General features: G+C 40.2%; 1 protein-coding gene across 1 annotated transcript in view; it reads left to right on the forward strand.

Moving 5' to 3' along the window:
- The window catches only part of MYOM1 (myomesin 1), a 144,318-nt gene that overhangs the window by 43,645 nt on the left and 81,522 nt on the right, over positions 1 to 19,151 (forward strand). The window contains exons 6-11 of the mRNA XM_047793800.1: positions 1,488 to 1,580; positions 3,676 to 3,764; positions 3,884 to 3,946; positions 7,619 to 7,783; positions 9,575 to 9,736; positions 16,976 to 17,117. Of these exons, the coding sequence (XP_047649756.1) occupies positions 1,488 to 1,580; positions 3,676 to 3,764; positions 3,884 to 3,946; positions 7,619 to 7,783; positions 9,575 to 9,736; positions 16,976 to 17,117 (714 nt within the window). The remainder of the gene's footprint in view (positions 1 to 1,487; positions 1,581 to 3,675; positions 3,765 to 3,883; positions 3,947 to 7,618; positions 7,784 to 9,574; positions 9,737 to 16,975; positions 17,118 to 19,151) is intronic.

Here is a 19,151-nt window from a genome sequence, read left to right on the forward strand (position 1 = left end):
TGGATTTTTTTGTGTGTGTGTGCTGTTGAGTTGTTCGTATATTTTGGAGATAAGCCCTTGTTAGTTGCACCATTTGCCAACTATTTTCTCTCATTCCGTACGTTGTCTTTTTGGTTTTTTTAATGGTATATTTTGCTGTGCAAAAGCTTGTTAAGTCTGATTACATCCCATTGGTTTATTTTTGTTTTTATTTCTGTTGCCTTGGGAGATGGACCTAAGAAAACATTTGTACGGTTGATGTCAGAATATTTTTATCTTCTCTCCTAGGAGTTTTATGGTGTCTTGTCTTATGTTTAAGTCTTTAAGCCATTTTGAGTTTATTTTTGTTCATGGTGTGAGGGTGCATTCCAATTTTCATTGATTTACATGCACCACATGCTGAGGAGAGGTGGAGAATCAAGGTACCACTTGCAGACTCAGGACAGTGTCTCAGGTGGGGCCCCTCCATGGAGCCCCAGGCTTTGAGGGCCAAGAGGCTGCACCAGGGATGCGGCAATCAGGAAAAGAGAATCTCTCAGCTTCTATTTGTCAGTGGTTTTCTTTTACAAGTTATATTTTAAGCTCTCCCATTTTTTTTTTTTTTTTTGTCCACACACGTGGTATGTGGGAATTCCTGGGTCAGGAATCAAACCCAAGCCACTGCAGTGACAACGTCAGCTCCATTACCTGTGGCGCCACGGGAGAATTCCTTTAAGTTCTTCCATCTGAGAGCCATGCTTGCTTACAACTGAAGAAAACAAAAATAATAAGCCTTCAATGCAATGACATGGTTTTTAACAATGTGCAAGAATGTTAGTAGGAAGAATGTTTTGTTTTCATCCTACACAGACAGCCAACAACAAAACCCCATTGAAAGCCTTCCTCTCTGTTGTGACAACAATGATCAGGTTTTTTCTTTTCTTTCTTTAGAGATCTTTTATTGAAGTACAATTATAGACACCCAAAAATGTGTATAGTATGTAAATGTAGAACTTGGATGAATTTTTTGGAAAGCACACACCCGTATAATCAGCACCCAAATCAAGAAACCAAACATTATCAGCACCCAAAAGGCCTCCTTCATCCCCGTCCTCCCCACCAGAGAAATCACTCTCCTGACTTCTAGCAGCATTAATTGGTTTTTTGCTGACTTTATATTTTATATAAAAGCAATCATCATACTCTTTTGTGTGTGGCTCTTTTCACTCCACATTATGTATGCAAGATTCAACCACATTGCTGTGAGTGGCCAGCTTCCTGAATGTAATTTTTGTAATGGAGGAGAGGAATGCACGTTCATCAAGAAGTTTTAGGATACTTATGATGCATTTTATTTGCATTTATTGAGCAGATGTCGCTACTGACCTCAGTGATGTGTTGATAGGTGTTCCTTCAAGACCGAGTGTGTGTGTGTGTTTGTGTGTGTGTGTGTGTGTGTGCGCGCACTGGTTTTAGTCATGAATCTATTTACATCACAGCTTACTTTACCTGTTTCCATTGTCTCATAGGTACAAAAACCAGGTGCCAATAAACGTCCATGCAAACCCTGGAAAGTATATTATTGAAAGCCGATATGGAATGCACACTCTGGAGATAAATGCGTAAGAGACATGAGGGTCCGTGGGTATTACCTGACAATCACTTGGTGGGGAGGCACCTCACCCTCTAGTTAATGGCTGTCCCCCTTCCTCCCAATGCAGCACCACCGCGATGGGGGATGGTTCCATACATTTCTTCTCCTGGTGCAAACCTAAGGAAGATGAGGATGACATTCTTACCAAGCCCAAGTTACCTCCCAAAGTGATCTTATTCAAATTTAGTCAAAGATGATGAGGAAAAAGTCATTTATATCTTTTTATTTATCCTTTTACATACTGGAGAGTTTTTCTTAGACATCAGTAAGAAAAAAGTTACAGAAATGGACATTTGTATAATGATCTACACCATCATTATACACTTTGCTTTCAATCAGTAAAGACCATGAAGTTTGGGATGGGGGACATTGAAAGTAAGCTGAATTTAGGAAAATTGTTCTTTCCTTCAGCTCATCAAGAACTGTGGGAAAACACACACCCATTCTGTCAACATGTACATGTGCACAGGGCCTGACATTGGGATGTTTTTAAAAGCAAAGTCAAAAGCAAAATTTGAAAGCAGAATCCACATCAAAATTGCCAAGTCCTCAAAGGTTTATCATGGTTTTGAATAATTTTGAAATCCAAGCCTAGTCATGTGGATGAAAAGAATTTTCAGTGCAAATAAAACCGCAGTATGCTGAGATGTCAGAGTAAAATTTACATTATTTTGATCTCAAGAGACTTGTAGCCTCTTCAGATCAGAGCAGTTGACACAGATGATGCTGAGCTTCAAGCAGAACCCTGGAGCCCTTGGACATCCACCAAGCACTGTCCCCTACCTAAAGTCACATCCATTCTGCCAGTCAGTGATCCTACTAAAGCAGCAGTGAGCTATGTGGTTGCTTTATAGTTAAATAGCCATGGGAAAGGCAACTGTATTGACCCTGTTGGGGTTCTATTGATGTCTGTAAGATTTCAACAAGAATTAAGATTTTACGAATGAGGAGTTCCCGTGGTGGCACAGTGGTTAACGAATCCAACTAGGAATCATGAGGTTGCGGGTTCGATCCCTGCCCTTGCTCAGTGGGTTGACAATCCGGCGTTGCCATGAGCTGTGGTGTAGGTTGCGGATGTGGCTCGGATCCTGCGTTGCTGTGGCTCTGGCATAGGCTGGTGGCTGCAGCTCCGATTAGACCCCTAGCCTGGGAACCTCCATATGCCATGGGAGCAGCCCAAGAAATAGCAAAAAAGACCAAAAAAAAAAAAAAGATTTTATGAATGAAACTAAACCCAGAGGAACAAGGGAGAACACAGACACTGGCAGTGATTAGACACAAAACAGCCTGCTTTGAAACCTTAGCCCATTCCTCTTTCTGTGAGATCATTCTCTTCCTAACTCCATTATTAAAGACATCCCAATTTCTGCACTCTAACTGATAGGAACTTCCAGATAGCATTTCTTGTGCTGTGGGCTGAAAGCCTTAGTCAAAGGGCAGAAAAACAACTTATTTGAACTTGAGGCTAGAACACAAAAGCACACATTAGACTGACCTGGGTCCATTTGGGGGCTCTGGGAGTCTCTGGGAGTCTCTAAGGAGAGGATGCTTCTTTGTCCTCCATTACCCTGCAGCCCCCAGACTGAAATTCACCCTAAGGGAGTCCCCAATGTGCTTAGGGTCTTACCTGTTACCAAGGTCCATGGCTGGACATTTTCTGCTCCTGATATAACTTTAGACCAATTTTTTATCCACTGTTCATGCTGTAACTTATGTTTGACACTTTGTTAACATTCTTATTTTAGACATTTTAAATGAACCCAGATTAGGGTCACAGTGGACAATAGCTGTTGGTAGATAGATCTATTGGTCTGTATAAAATCCCCCAGGAAGCTAGCTCAGAAAGAGTAGATTTATCAAGAGCCCCAAAGAGCTATGTGTTAGTGATTTGCTGTGTGCCATGTTAGCTAAGGGATCCTTGATGGGACAGCTAGCAATTACAGTCAACCCTTAGTATCCACGGTCGTGGAATCCGAGGATATGGAACCCGAGGATTCCGAGGGCAGACTGTACTACACCATTTTCATTAAGGGACCTGAGCATCATTTAATTCCTCCTTTCAGATGTGACTTTGAAGACACCGCCCAGTACCGGGCCTCGGCGATGAATGTTAAAGGAGAGCTTTCAGCGTATGCTTCGGTTGTGGTAAAGAGTAGGTTTTCTGGACTTGTTTTGTTCAAAGTGTAATTTTTAAAAAATGTATTCTTGTTTATTTATTAAAAATAAACACGTCAAGAAGCAGCTTACATGCATTTCTGCTCTCTTTTCTAGGATATAAGGGAGAGTTTGACGAGACTCGCTTTCATGCAGGGGCTTCCACCTTGCCCCTCAGCTGTAAGTTTAAAAATATATTTGCTGTGTCATCTCTATTTAAAATGCCACTTAGAAAGCTATTTCATAACCCTGAAATAAATGCATACTGTATATTATAATAAATGCTAGTTATAGCCACCTGTGTTTAGTTTTATTGTTTTAGATTCTTTGGTTATGATATCTTTCTGCATACAGTTGCTTTATTCTGGTTTTTTAAAAGCCAGATGTGATGGGCTAAAAATGGCAAATGCCTTTAAGTCTTTCTTCATTAAACTGAGAAAGATCATTACACAACCCTGGGCAGAGTGATTTAACTACACATACCCGAATCTGGACTGTCTCAGAGCAGCCTTACTCATCCTTATCCAGGTCAGCATTACCTTCTTGAGAAATCCATGTCTGACCCACATTGCCACCCCCAGCTCCCACCCACTCAGGGTTCGGTGTCCTGGGTGAGGCTGTGGCTCCTCCATACAAGCACCTGTCTCACTGGACACTGTTAACTGGTCTTTTCCATGGCCCATGGGCAACTGGAAGGCAAGGCTAGACATTCTGTCTTTAAACCCAGCACCTGACGCAGACTAGGTATTTGATGATGAATGAGTAAGTAAATACATATAAGTAATTAATTAAGTAGATGCCTTTATGAACTTTATGCACTTTAAAGTGAAGTCTAAATGTAGTTTAATAACAAATTATTAACAATATTATAATCAGCAGTCATTTGTAAATTTGTGAACATCAATCATTTCATCTATATCAGAACTTCTTTTCATCGGAAGCAATAAAAGTAAAATCCTTACTATGGCTCTTCAAATAATTAGAGGCTTACACAGTTTGGACTGAAAAGGGTAATCAAGCCCGAACTTGTTATTTTCCAAACTTTAAAAAATAATGGTAGTTTTTTAAATGGTTGATTAAAATGCTTTCCCACGGGTCAGTTTTTCACCTAAGTGGTTAGTTTGATGTCTGTAGATGACCTTCTCCATCGGTTTCATGAAATGGCTCCTAGTGTTAATATTCCAAATTATAATCATTGGTAACAATGATTATAATCATGGGTGGGAGTGAGGGAGGAACACATCCCAAATCATGTCCTTCTCTCACCATTCGACTTAGAGTGAGATAGAATCACTGGAAAATTGGAAGCTATGGCTCATACCCAGTGTCTCCAAGACTAGCCTATTGGTCATCCCACAATCCTCCAAACAAAGCCTACTCATTTCCATTACCATATCATCATCCACATTTTTCCTATTTCCTTCTCCATCAAGCCAGGGTCTGAGAGCCCAGCTCAGTTTTACTTCTCTAACTTCTTAATCTTTCAGAGCCTCTGCTGATTGGCTCCTGAATTGAGTGCAGGTTTTCCCAACATAGAGAACAAAGGGCTGTTATTCATTCATTCAACTAATATTTATTGACCATCTCCTGTGTGCCAGGGTACCAGTTTAGAAGCTTGGAATATGCTGGTAAATATCATAGATTAAAGCTCCCTGCCCTTGGTACTGCTCTATATTTTAGAGATTAAGCCCTTGTCAGTTGCACCATTTGAAACTATTTTCTCCCATTCTGTAAGTTGTCTTTTTGGGTTTTTTTTTATGGTTTCCTTTGCTGTGTAAAAGCTTGTCAGTTTGATTAGGTCCCATTGGTTTACTTTTGCTTTTATTTCCGTTGCTTTGGGAGACTGACCTGAGAAAACATTTGTAAGGTTGATATCAGAGAATGTTTTGCCAATGCTCTCTTCCAAGAGTTTAATGGTGTCTTGTCTTACATTTAAGTCCTTAAGCCATTTTGAGTTTATTTTTGTGGTTCTGCTCTAATAGTGTTGATCAGTTGTGCCGACTCTGTACTACAACATTTTTCATATGCATTGATTTGTTTATTTCTCTCCCAAAGCTTATGAATTGGGTGCCTTTTTATCTGTGCTATGCAGATAAGGAAACCACATAGAGGTTAAATCATGGGCCAGGACCGCACATAATGGTTGAACAATGACTTGTAACCTGTTCTTTCTAATTTCAAAACACATTCTAAACCGGGGTTGGCAAACATTTTCTGTAAAGGATTAGATTGTAAATACTTCAGGCTTTATGGGTCTGTGTCACAACTATTCACCTCTGCCACTGTAACACAAAACCAGCCATAAGCAGTAGGTAGATGAATGAGCATGGCTGTCTTCAAATAAAATCTTTTTTATGAACATTGAAATTTGAATTTCCTATGATTTTTCCCATGTCACAAAATATTATTCTACTTTTGATTTTTTTTTTCAACCATTAAAAAATTTAAAAACCATTCTTAATGGTACAAAACAGGAGACAAACCAGATTTGGCTCACAGATTTGCCAGCCCCTGACCTAAACCAGCCCCACCTTGTAACCCATATCTCTACTTCCTAAGGCAGCTTTGGAACTGGCCTCACTTCCCAGAAAGCAAGAGCTGTTCAAGTTGTTGTTTTTTTTTTACCTCAATGTTTTTCATTGTCATATAAAAGTGTGCAGATGGGACACATGCTTCAAAGCAAAGTCATTTCCCTGTAGGTTTGTGGATGCCTGGGGACACTCAAATTCAGGGCAGTCCTGTATTGGTTGAGAGCACAGGTTCTGGAAACAGCCTGTCTGTGTAAACCTGGCCCTGTAGGGTGAATATGGACAGTGATTTAGCCTCCCTTTGTGGCTATTTCCTCATCAATAAAGTAGGCATCATAATGGTACCTACCTGACAGGGTTATTATGAAGCTTACTTGAGTTGCTAGATATTAAATACTTGGGACATTACTTGGCACAAGTTAAACTCAATAAATGTTAGCTTTCATTTTCAAATTAACGCTAAGAGGTCTTAGGAAGAGTGTTAAACATGAAAGGGCCGAAGTTTTAAGAGTTGGGTGGATTGAATTTTAGCTTCGTACATGATACCTTTGGAATCTTGGTGGTAGCTATGTATTATATTTGTGAACTTATATATCCCCAAATGCAAGGGAGGAAAAACTGGTATCTAGGCTACGGCGATTTTGCAAGGATTAGAAGACATGTCAAATGTGAAGTCCCTGGCATATAATGAGCCATCAACATAGTCATTATTTTCCCAAATCCTCTGCTTTGAGAAAAGAGAAAATAAAACCTAGGAGAGTTTATGAGTCAGATATTTATTCAATCTATAAATAAGGCAATTCTAAGAATGATATTTTAAACTTTCATTTTTCTCCTATTGATATTTCTTGTATTTTTAAACCCAGATCATTAAAGAAACTAAAGCAAAATACTGAAAAACTATTTTTATGAGTAATCAATACGGCTATTTGTTCTAAGAGCACAAACAGTAAAGTTTAAATGAATTCAGAAGCTAACATTTTAAAGTGCATATATTGCAGCTATACTTAAGCTAAGTGTGGTATTCATTTACATTTTATATAAGGCACTAAACCTGATGTTTTAAATTCTATTAATTGTAATAGTAAAAATAAGCATTTAGCTTATCTCACCAGTGAAGCAAGAACTTCCACATACAGAATTTCTATTTCAGTGTAATGATATATGTGAAAATGCTGCGTATTTCTTTTATAAGACTTAATTTTTTGCCCAGATAAATCATTTGCTAGGTCTTCGTTGTGATTGCTTTCTGCCTGTGCTTATTAACATGCGTCTCTTTGATGAGAAAAAATAAATTACTGATGTTTGCTTTTGTTGTGCCCAGTTGCTGTGACCCCTTATGGTTATGCATCCAAGTTTGAGATCCACTTTGATGACAAGTTTGATGTGTCTTTTGGGAGAGAGGGCGAGACGATGAGTCTAGGCTGCCGTGTAGTTATCACTCCTGATATTAAACATTTCCAGCCGGAGGTCCAGTGGTACAGAAATGGTGAGCCTTTGTAATGAATTCTCACTTTGATTTTTATTTGCAGAAGGTTACAGATTGGGTTTGGCCCCAGAGCATGAACGTCCATAAGACTGCAGTTCTGGGAGTTCCCTTCGTGGCACAGTGGAAATGAATCGGACTAGGAACCATAAGGTTTCAGGTTTGATCCCTGGCCTCGCTCAGTGGGTTAAGGATTCAGTGTTGCCCTGAGCTGTGGTGTAGGTCCTCATGGGGCAATGTGGAAACCCACAGTGAGACCAGATTGCCTGTCCATCTCCAGAACCCATCTTTATGGGACCTCACAAGTAAGAACTTCCTGGCTTGAGCACCAGGAGAGGAGCTGCTGGCAATCACGCTCTAAACTTTGTCAGTGTAATACCACAAAGTAAAAGCATGTGTCTAAACATTGCAATAAGGCACATAAGGCCAATCGTTAGAATTCGTCAAGGGTTAGACTCTCTGATTATGAAAATTGCCGTAAGATTGCAAAGCAAATATTCATAGGCTTGCAAATAAAAATCAAGTTTAAAGATTGTCACATTCAATGAAAAAGAACATGCTTTCCATGTGAAACTTTGGATGAAGCACTTACTAACAAGGGAGATAATTTTAAAATTAATTTTTCCTCATAATTGAAGATACTGTAATCAAACGCATATATAGGCATTTGAATTATATATAGATTATGAAGTCATTTTCAGTTTCTTGTATGACCTCATCAGGACTTGTAAGAGAAAACATTAAGATGCAATTATGTAAATTTACATCTAAAATTACATCCAGACTTCATGAAACTATTTGTATAGAGAGTTAAATCTGGAGTTCTTTGGTGGCTCAGTGGGTTAAGGATCTGGCATTATCACTGTTGTGACTTGGGTCACTGCTGTGGCTCAGGTTTGATCCCTGGCCCAGGAACTTCCACATGCCATGGGCACAGCCAAAAAAAAACAAAAAAACAAAAAAAAAACGGAGTTAAATCTTTTTAGAAAAAATTGTTCCTCAAGAACCTCAGTTCTAGAGTATTAAAATTTATATTTTAAATAGTTAATCAGAGGGTTAACCCAATACCATAATACCATAACTATATAATACTATATGGAATAAAACTATATAATATTATAACTATATAGCACTCTTAAAAACTGCATTAATAGTTGCATCATCAGAAAGATCCTTCTCAAATTAAAAAAAATCAAAACTCATTTGTGATCTTACATTTGCAAAGAGTCACCGATGTTGCTTTCAGTTATATCAATTTAGAACGAAGTTGCTTAAAGTATAGATCTGATAACCTAAGAACTGAATTTGCAGAAAAGTAAGTTAAAAATATCACATTATAAATTAATATATCACATTAATAGAGTATTATTTTTGTATGTAAAATTATGGCAGGATAATATTATTTTCTGCAATTTTTATTACCCTATCACATTTTATAGGTAATAAACCATTTTTTAGAGGAAAAACCCTTGTATTTTAGTACCTTTAACTGTATTTTTTTTTCCTCTGCTATTTAAACAAGGGGCTTTGCAATTTCATTTTGCACTGGCCCTGACCATTGTGTACCTGGCTCTGGTCCCCTCATTCTGTTCTAGCATTTTAACCAATACAAACATGGCAGAATGACTCAATGTCCTACAGACTTGCTCTGATAATCAGCTAGCTTTCAGTACAGAAGAAGAGGGAGAGAGAGAGAGATAGAGAAATGGTGGGAGGAAGGAGTGGAAGGGAGAGAAGAAGATGAGAGTAATAGAAAAAGAAATATGTTAATTTGCTTACTTTTTTTCCTGCTAGGAGCACCTGTTTCTCCATCAAAATGGGTACAAACACACTGGAGTGGAGATCGGGCGACACTAACATTTTCTCATCTCAACAAAGAAGACGAAGGTCTCTACACAATCCGTGTACGAATGGGAGACTATTATGAACAATATAGTGCTTATGTCTTTGTTCGAGGTAAGATCTAGCAAAAAGCTTAACATCTGAGAATACTTAAAACACGGAGGCCATGTCAATCTATCCAAACACATTTTTTGCAATAATGAAAGAGCCATTTGAAAATTCTTCCAAATTATGTGATGCAAGGATGTCCAGGAAATTAGACCCAATGTAAAAAAGCTTAACTCTGAAGGCACCAACCCAAAGGTCACCAGTTTCCAGACTATGTTACCACCGTTAATGTTAGCATTTCCCATAGCTTCAATGAGCTGCCAGTGCAATTCTCTGTAGGTGTATGAGAGGCTAAATCTTAGTGATTAAAGGAGTTTCAGTTAAAGGAGTGATGAGGACTTGCTCTTTAATATCTGTTTTGGAGAGCAAATTTATTATTTCATTCCAGGCCCTTTCTTTTTCTTTTTTCTTTTTTTTGGGTCTTTTTCTTTTTTCTTTTTTCTTCTTTTGGTCTTTTTAGGGCCACACCTGTGGCATACAGAGTTTCCCAGGCTAGGGGTGAATCAGAACCAGAGCTGCTGGCCTACACTACAGCCACAGCAACACCAGATCCAAGCCACATCTGCAACCTACACCACAGCTCATGGCAACGCCAGATCCTTAATCCACTGAGCAAGGCCAAGGATCAAACCTACATCTTTATGGATACTAGTCAGATTCGTTTCCGCTGAGCCATGACAGGAACTTCAGGCCTTTTCCGTATAGCTTTAGTTTTGATGAACTAGGAAACAAGATGCTGTAAGTTAATTTTTAAGACAAAGCACAAGTGCTGACTTTTGGAGTCTTTTTTCAGTGGTGTCTCAAATAGACCAGATATGTACAAGTGGGAATGTTGTTTCTACATGAGATCCTAGCACATTTGGAAGACCATTAACACTTCTAGGCTAGAAGGGCATTGCACCGTGTTCTTTTACGCGTGATGGGCAGTCAGGTGGGGCCACATATCTACTGGGAAAACAAAGTGTGTCATACTCACGGGTCCTAGAGAGCCACCCTGGACCACATGGGGAAGCAACAGCACCAGCTGTTCAGGAGGCAGAAGGGGCAGGAGTGAGGGGATAGCTTAGATCTCAGTATTTATTGGAGCTCTCATGGAAGAGGCAAGGCTTGGCTGGATAGGTCGTCTAGGATTGCCTAGTGTGAACAATTTCAGTGGCCTCTAAGCTGTAGGGGTCGTGCCTAGTTGTCTGGTAACTGGAGCTGAGACAAGTAAGGCAGAGGAATATTTCCTCCTGGGGTACGCAGGCCAGGTGGAGAAGGTGCGCTCTGGACAGCTTGGAATTGGGTTGCTCAGGGGGTGGGGGAGGGTAATCTCCCCCCAGCCAAAAATGTTTCCAAGATGTCAAAATATCATAATATATAGAACATACATGTATAAACAATACAGGTAGACTTGTTATTTTTTAAATCTCTTGTACACTAAGTAGAAGCATAAACTCATAAGCATTGTGATCAGGGTGGAATTTTAAAGGTTATCAGGTGTCCTCAACTGGGATCCACAGACTTCCAAGAGGTTTGTGATTAGAACTGTATTTCAGGAGTTTCTGTCATGGCTCAGTGGTTTAAGAACCCAACATACTGTCCATGAGGATGCAGGATCAACCCCTGGTCTCGCTCAGTGGGCTTACGATTCAGCGAAGGTCACAGATATGGCTCAGATCAGGTGTGGCTGTGCCTGTGGTGTAGGCCTCAGCTGCAGCTCTGAATGGAGCTCTAGCTTGGGAACTTCCATATGCCACATGTGTGGCCAGGAAAGAAAAGAAAAACAAGAATTGTGTTTCATTATAATTGTTTTCTTCGGTAAGCTCATGTATTTTATTTTACACATTTAAAAGCATTTTTCTGAGAAGGAGCCTCTAGGTTTTCTTTACCAGTTTTCCAAAGGAGTCTAAGACACACAAACGTTAGGATTCCCCTTAAGTTTAAGAGGGAGAAACTAAAGCTTGGGAAAGGAAAGTGATTTACCAAAACCTCATGGTTAGTTAGAGGCAGAAGCAGCCCTAGGTTACAAGTCTTTTGACGGCTAACGCAGGATTTTAATTAGGATATAACCTAAACTGCTGAAACGAAACTAAACAACAGTTTACTTCTGTCCTACATCTCAATCCAGAGGTAGGGGGTGATCCAGACGTCTGCTCAACTCAGTCACACAGAGTCCTGGGTCTCACCTATGTTGTTGCTCCCCTGCTCCTGTAGTGCTGTCCTGTGTCCCCATTCCAGCCTGCAAGAAGGAGAGAAAGGAAGGGTGGGGGAAGATGCAGAGATGCATGCATTCATATCTGTATGTGTACTGACCCACACGCACTCATCTCACCAGAGAAGTGGGGCCCCTAGTCTCTAGCTGGGCAGCATGTTGCTTGCAGAAGCTCAGGGGGCCTAGTACTAAAAGGAAACAGGAGGAATGGGACCATTAGCAGTCTGTGCCTCACCAGTGCTGAGCCATAACAAATGATCATTGAATTCTGTCATGGACCATCAACTGCTAAAGATACATGAATATCTATACCAAGTGAAAAATGGGTCAGATGTCTTCCTATGCAAAGGCATTTTGGGAAAAGTCATATTTGTGAGGGGAAGAGAGGGGCTAGCCCTCTGGGTCCATTGCAGTGAAAGTGGACACACTGAAAGTTATCAGCAAGGAAGTTTATTTAGCCAAAACACCGGGATGTACCTGGCCGGGTGAGAACTGAATAAGCAGAGTCTTTGTCTATGCTTTCAGGTTTTACCTGAACCGAGAGTATCTCTAGTGATGCAAAAAAAAAAAAAAAACTTAAGTTGGAGTTCCTGTTGTGGTGCAGGAGGTTAAGGATCTGACGTTGTCTCTATGAGGATGCAGCTTTGATCCCTGGCCTTGCTCAGTGGGTTAAGGATCCAGCGTTGCCACAAGCTGCAGCAGAGATTGCAGATGCAGCTTGGATCCTGCATTGCTATGGCTGTGGTATAGGCCAGCAGCTATGGCTCGGATTCGACCCCTGCTAGCCTGGGAACTTCCATATACCGCACGTGTGACCCTAAAAAGAAAAGAAAAAAAAAAAAACTTAATGATTCCCTCTGTGGACTTTCTTTTTAGGAACTTTGACGTTGCCCAGAGTTTCCTCAACAGCATTGCTCAGCGCCCACACCTAGAATCATGCCTTGCAGGTTTAGGCCAGACTTCACATGACTAACTAGAGAAAGGGAAAAGGGATTGAAATTTGAAATTTATAATTAAGCCACAAACTAAGAGAAGATTCTAAAATGTATCAGATGTTGGTGTGAGAGAATTGATTCATGGGAAAGACAGAATTGGAAAGACAAATGTCAGCAATTGAGTTGTGAATTTAACTTTTAGAAAAAGATTTCCCTCCTAAGTTTTTTTTTAAATGATAGAGTTTAGAGTCTTTTAAAAACTTGACCTGTAAGTCACACCATAAGATTCAGCCCTGTGGAGCGGATAGTGCTTCTTAGAACATGTACAGGGTTGTGCAGCCGTCTATCATCTACAGCCCAGGTTTAGAACATTCCCATTTCCGCACAGAGATTTCTCGTGCCCACTCCCCACTCTCATCCCCAGGCTAACCCCTGGGCACCCACCACTCTATTTTCTGTCCCTACAGATTGTCTTTTCTGGACCTTTCTGGATATAATATGTGATCTTTTAGTTCTGTCTTTTTTCATTGAGCCTATTTGTTGAGGTGCTTTCTGGTGGTAGTTTGTTCCCTTTTTCTTCTAACTACTATTGCAGTGTACGGATATGCTTCGTTGTGTGTGTCCACTCACCAGGTAATGGACAGTTGGATTGTTGCTGCTCTTTGATTACAATGGGTAATGCTGCTGTGGACATGTGTGTTCACAGTCATGGACCTAGGTTTTCAGATCTCTTGGATAGATACTTAGAAGTGGAATTTGCTGGCCATATATTAAATTTGTGTGTAACTTTTTGAGAAACTGCTAGAGTATTTTAAATGACATTTTATGTGTTGTGTTAAAATTTTGAGGCCATTTTGATGCATTTTTTTTTTTAGAGCTGTGGTATTTTTGCTGCTCAGAAAATAACTTCTGAACCAGAATGATGGCTGTAAAAAGCACCATATGTCTGCAGAAACACATTCCAGAGCTGTACACATTTGGCCAGGGTTTTATTACATAGATAATGTGTGTTCTTTGTGAAACAATAGATCATATAAATAAGCAAAAAAGAAAAGCTATAGTAAGTCTACCATCCAGAGACATCCAAAGTTATCATCATTTTATGACATATTCTTCTAGACTTTTATATTTTCTTCCCTCTCCCTACCGCACACAGAGTGAGAGGAGAGAGAGGGGAGAAAGATGATAAAATGTTAAAGGATGGGGTATAAATGTCATGAAAAAAGGAGTTCCCGTCACAGTGCAGTGGAAACAAATCTGACTAGGAACCATGAGGTTGTGGGTTTGATCCCTGCTGTCGCTCAGTGGGTTAAGGATCTGGCGTTGCTGTGAGCTATGGTGTAGGTCACAGACACGGCTGGGATCTGGTGTTGCTGTGGCTGTGGCGTAGGCTGGCAGCTGTAGCTCTGATTCGATCCCTAGCCTGGGAACCTCCATATGCCGTGGGTGTGGTCCTAAAAAAGAGACAAAAAAAAGTCAAGAAAAAGAATTGCAAATGACAAATAAACATATGAAAAAGTTTTCACTAGTAATCAAATCAATAAAATTGAAATGATATAATGATTTAATCTATCACATTGAAAAGATTTATAAGATCTTTTAAGTCCCCTGGGAGGAAGGAATGGAGGGACCAGCACTCTTACAGGAGCCGATGAGTGTAAATTGGTAGTTTTTCTCCAGTGTTCTGTCACTGTGTCTCAGCAGTTTGCATTTCCAACAATTCTAGTTCTAGGAATTTAAGTGGATGAAGTTGAAAAAAATGTTTGTTTGGGGGAAAATCTGAAGGAATCTAGGTATCCGCCAATGGGAGTTGAAAATAAAGTATAATAAGTGTTCCATATAAACAATGGAAATACTGCACAGAAATGAAAACTAATGATGTATACTGACACTTATTAATATGAAAATATGTGAATAAAAAATGGTTTATATGAAACTATATAGTCCAATCCCATTTTTATTTAAAAAACAATTGCTTTTGGAGTTCCCTGGTGGTCTATTAGGTTAAGGATGTAGTGTTGTCACTGCCGTGACTCAGGCTGATCCCTGGCCCAGGAACTTCTGCATGCCATGAGCATGCCCCCCCCCAAAAAAAATCACTTTTGAACTTGTAAATACAGAGAAAAAAAATCTTAAAAAATCTAAGCCAATATGTTAGTAGTGGTAATCTCTGAGTTGTGGAATTAAGAGGGATTTTAATATATATTTTGATGATCATGTATTTTATAAGCATGTACTACTTTTATAGTAAGATAAAAACATAATGACATGTATTTTGAAAAATGTTATTAAAATAGCCTGTGTCAGAGATCAAAATATAAATAGAAGCAGGTTAATCTTTGGCCTAATCAGTCAAAACCTGCAAAAAGTTTGGCCATTCAGAGGGTGGGGAGAAGGAAGAGCAGAGGCTAAGGAGAGGACTGACATTGACCAAATGGACGCTGTGGGCTAGATGCTCCACAGCAGCTGCTGGGAGCTGAGAGCACAAGTGTGAAGCAACACAACACGGTATTTGGATCTGGCATCCAGCAGCTGCTATACAGAAAACCTCTTTTTTGAAAGATTGTCAAGCCCACAGCACAAATGGCATTTTCCATGCAGTTGTATAAAACTGCTGAGAAATGGCTCCCTAAATGCCTACTTTCTGCCAGGCTCTGTTACATACGATTAGATATATCTAGCAGCAAGGTTGCTGCTTGTTAAATTATGGGCCTTTTGCTAAAAAAAGGATGTGGCTAGAGGTTGCCAGCTGTCCCTCTCAAAGCTGAGCAGCTCTTAGCCCTGTTAACTTCAGTTAATTCTAGGTCTGCTCCACCTTCACCATCAGCAGGCCTTCTCCCCACCATCCATCCAGTGCTCTGAAAGCCCAGAAGGAAATTCGCTTCTCCCCACCAAAATGCCCGTGTGCCATTGTGTGAAACGCAGGGATTGTGCATTATGCTTTAGGTGAGATGATTTAGTTACATTCTCCTAAAGCACTTATGTAGGAGATATTTTCCTACAGGTTCATGGGTTGAGGTGGGTTCATGGGGCAAGAAACAGAATGTTCAAAACCAGTGATTTGAGCTCTTCACAGATAAAGCACCCCTATTAAATTCAGAAGCAGACAAATATCTCAGCCCTGTTAGCAAACCTTTCAGTAACTTATAAGAGTTCCAGAAATGCAACTCATAGGAAAAGAAAGTGTTTATTTAGTTAACAAGACTGTTTCCCCTGGATGAGTGGCTCCTACCTGTCTCAGACTCTTCTACTAATTCTGGTTATTAAAGGGTTGACCAGATGTCAGGAGGAATGGGCAAATGTGGATCCCCTCTCCCAGGAACTCTGCCTCTTCATCATTCTCATTTAAAAGGCTACTAACTGGTTATTTTCATTCCCCTTCCTTTCCTCCTAAAAACAGCCCTTAGTCACTCATTTAGCCATGCACATATTGCTGAGGGGACCCACTGGCAGAAGATCCCATTTCATGATCACTGTCCTCTATTTCTTGTAGAGTCCTGGACTTTGGCTAAAATCCGATAAACTAAGCTCAGATGTGGGTATTACATCAGAGTTCTTTTCGCAAGTATCTTCAGTTTGAGAACAAACATCTAACTAAAAATGAATGTTTTCATTTCTCTTCCAAAATGATCATCCCAGCATAGGGATGGGCAAACTTCATGGTCCTTATTCTCTTGTGGGTGTTATCAAGAAGGTGATAAAAAGGCCTGTTTATTCCCCTTTGGAGCTATTCATAATTTCCAAGTAATACTGTACAATAATAATCTTAAGAGCAGACTTCCTGGCATAACTTACATTAGACTCTTTTGATAGCTGTGCCTGACATCTCCATATTTATCTTCTTTTAGAACGTTTTGGGCAGGCGAGGGCATGAGGCAAAGGTCATGGGTCCTTTTCAGAGGCCTTTCTGATGTAATGTTCCTTGTAGTGATGGTGAAAAAGCACACACCATTACTTTCGTAAGCAAATTACAAGATTGAAGATGGCTCTACTGGGGCCAAAAATGTAGCTACTGCAGTGGTGTGGTAAGAAAAGTCTGCACTAGTCAGACCTTGGCCTTTTGGGCTGACAGAGCACATCTGAGAGGGTTAACAGCATCCTTCTGTATCCTCATAGATGCTGATGCGGAGATTGAAGGAGCCCCAGCCTCTCCCTTGGACGTGGTGTGCTTGGATGCCAATAAAGACTACATCATCATCTCTTGGAAACAGCCAGCTGTGGATGGAGGGAGTCCTATTCTGGGATATTTCATCGATAAGTTAGTGCTTAGTCTAAGTTCAGTAAAGATGCATGCTTGCTGTCTCCCACCACTTCTAGGGGAAATGGGGTGAACTATTTTCTTTACTGGTCTCTCTCCCCCATTCTCTGTGTCTCTGTCTCTGTCTGGTATACATGTATGTTTATGTAAATTCCAAAGATAATCCCTGAATTCCAAAGATACTGCCAACCCAAATCACTTATTTGGCGAGAATATTATGAATTTGTAGACCTAATAGAGGCCACTTTGCAAATGAAATAGCTGGTTTTCAATATACTCAATGTCCATATTCCTAGTATATCAGTAAATTAAGAATATTTAGCCATTTAAAGAGTAATATTTTATGAATACTAACAAAATCTCATTTACCTCACAGGATTCAAGTTTGACAAAGAAATAACAAATATCCAGAGTATTAAATTAATTTTTATCCAGAAGTTCTTGCTCTTTACATTCTCCAAAACTTAGAGGCCCTGTATTTAAAGTAAACAAGTCTTACACATGAATTATCCAGTAAGCTTGGAAAATACAGACAGCAAATTTAGATAATTGACCTAAGTACATTATTGCCTGACTCAATTCCTTTTCAGATAGTTTCTCCAGATCTCTTTCATTTTTGAATGATAAAATCTACCTGTAGAAACCACTAGGGACAGATAATCTGTGCCACTATAGTATTATGGTCTTGTACCAACGTGGATTAAACCTCATATTCATAGCAATATATAAGTATACACTTATTGGGCTCAGTACCAACCAGAGAAATACTTATAAAAATTATGTACTATTTAACTGTATACTAAATGTTTCCACATTGTTTCATCATTGAGTAATGATGAACTCTGATGTTTTGGATAAATCCTTTTTCATCCTTACAGTTTCTGCATTACTGTCTTTGGCAAACTTTCAAGGAATTTGAAAACTTTTTAAAAAACTGGACTGTGTTTTTAAATTAATTTATTTTTTGGCTGTGCCCACGTCATGTGAAAGTTCCTGGGCCAGAGATCGAACCTGAGCCACAGCAGTGACAATGCTGAATCCTAAACCACTAGGCTCCCTGGGAACTTGGGATTTGCAAACTTTGATCAATGAAAGACCAGGAGCAATCAGTACATTTTGTTTTCTTCTTGCCTTAGTCATAATAAAGAGAATACTATGGCTAATCTTTTTTTTTTTTTTTTTTTTTTTGGCTTTTTAGGGCTGTACCCACAGTGTACAGAAGTTCCCAGGCTAGGAGCTGTAGCCTCTGGCGTTATGCCACAGCAATGCCAGATCGGAGCCATGTCTGCAACCTACACCACAGATCACAGCAACACCAGATCCTTAACCCACTGAGCGAGGCCAGGGATCAAACCCGCATCCTCATGGATGTTAGTCGGGTTGTTTTCGCTGAGCCACAGTGGGAACTCCTATTATGGCTAATCTTTATTAAGCATTTGCTGTATGCATGGCAATGTTCTAAAAACTTCACATACATCTACCATGAACCCATAACCACCCTTTGAAAGGTAGGTACATTATTACAAGTAGGAAACAAGTAGCTGACCCAAGGCCATACACCAGTGAGGAAATGCTCAGTCTGTGTTCTAGCTGCTCAGCCACACTGCGGAGGTCTCCTGAGCGGCCACTCTCCGCCTTTCTTTCTGCCCACATGAGAGTTTGGAAGCACATCCTAGGGTCACTGAGTCACCAAGACAGTATCTGCACAGGGGGAGAGGGAGAGTCCTGCAGCATCCCTGGAGACGGGGACGTCAAAAGCTTGTCCTGACCTTCACAGCTCTCCCCGAGACCCCCATCATAGCAGCTCCAGTTCCTCCTACAAAGGAGGCTTTGGGGGAAAGTGGATGGAAGGCAGAGACTGAAGCCTTACTTGGTAACGTTTCACATAAGTTTGAGTGAAGTGCCTTCTGTCTGAAAGCTCAGAAGGGTGAGGGTAGAGAAGTGAAGAGAAACCCCCCACCTTGACTGCCTTGGCACTGCCCTGGGCAACGTTCTCCCGCACGAGAATCATTTGGGAATGAGACCGTTTGGACA

Source organism: Phacochoerus africanus, chromosome 8 (assembly GCF_016906955.1).
Source record: "Phacochoerus africanus isolate WHEZ1 chromosome 8, ROS_Pafr_v1, whole genome shotgun sequence".
Classification (NCBI taxonomy): Eukaryota; Metazoa; Chordata; class Mammalia; order Artiodactyla; family Suidae; genus Phacochoerus; species Phacochoerus africanus.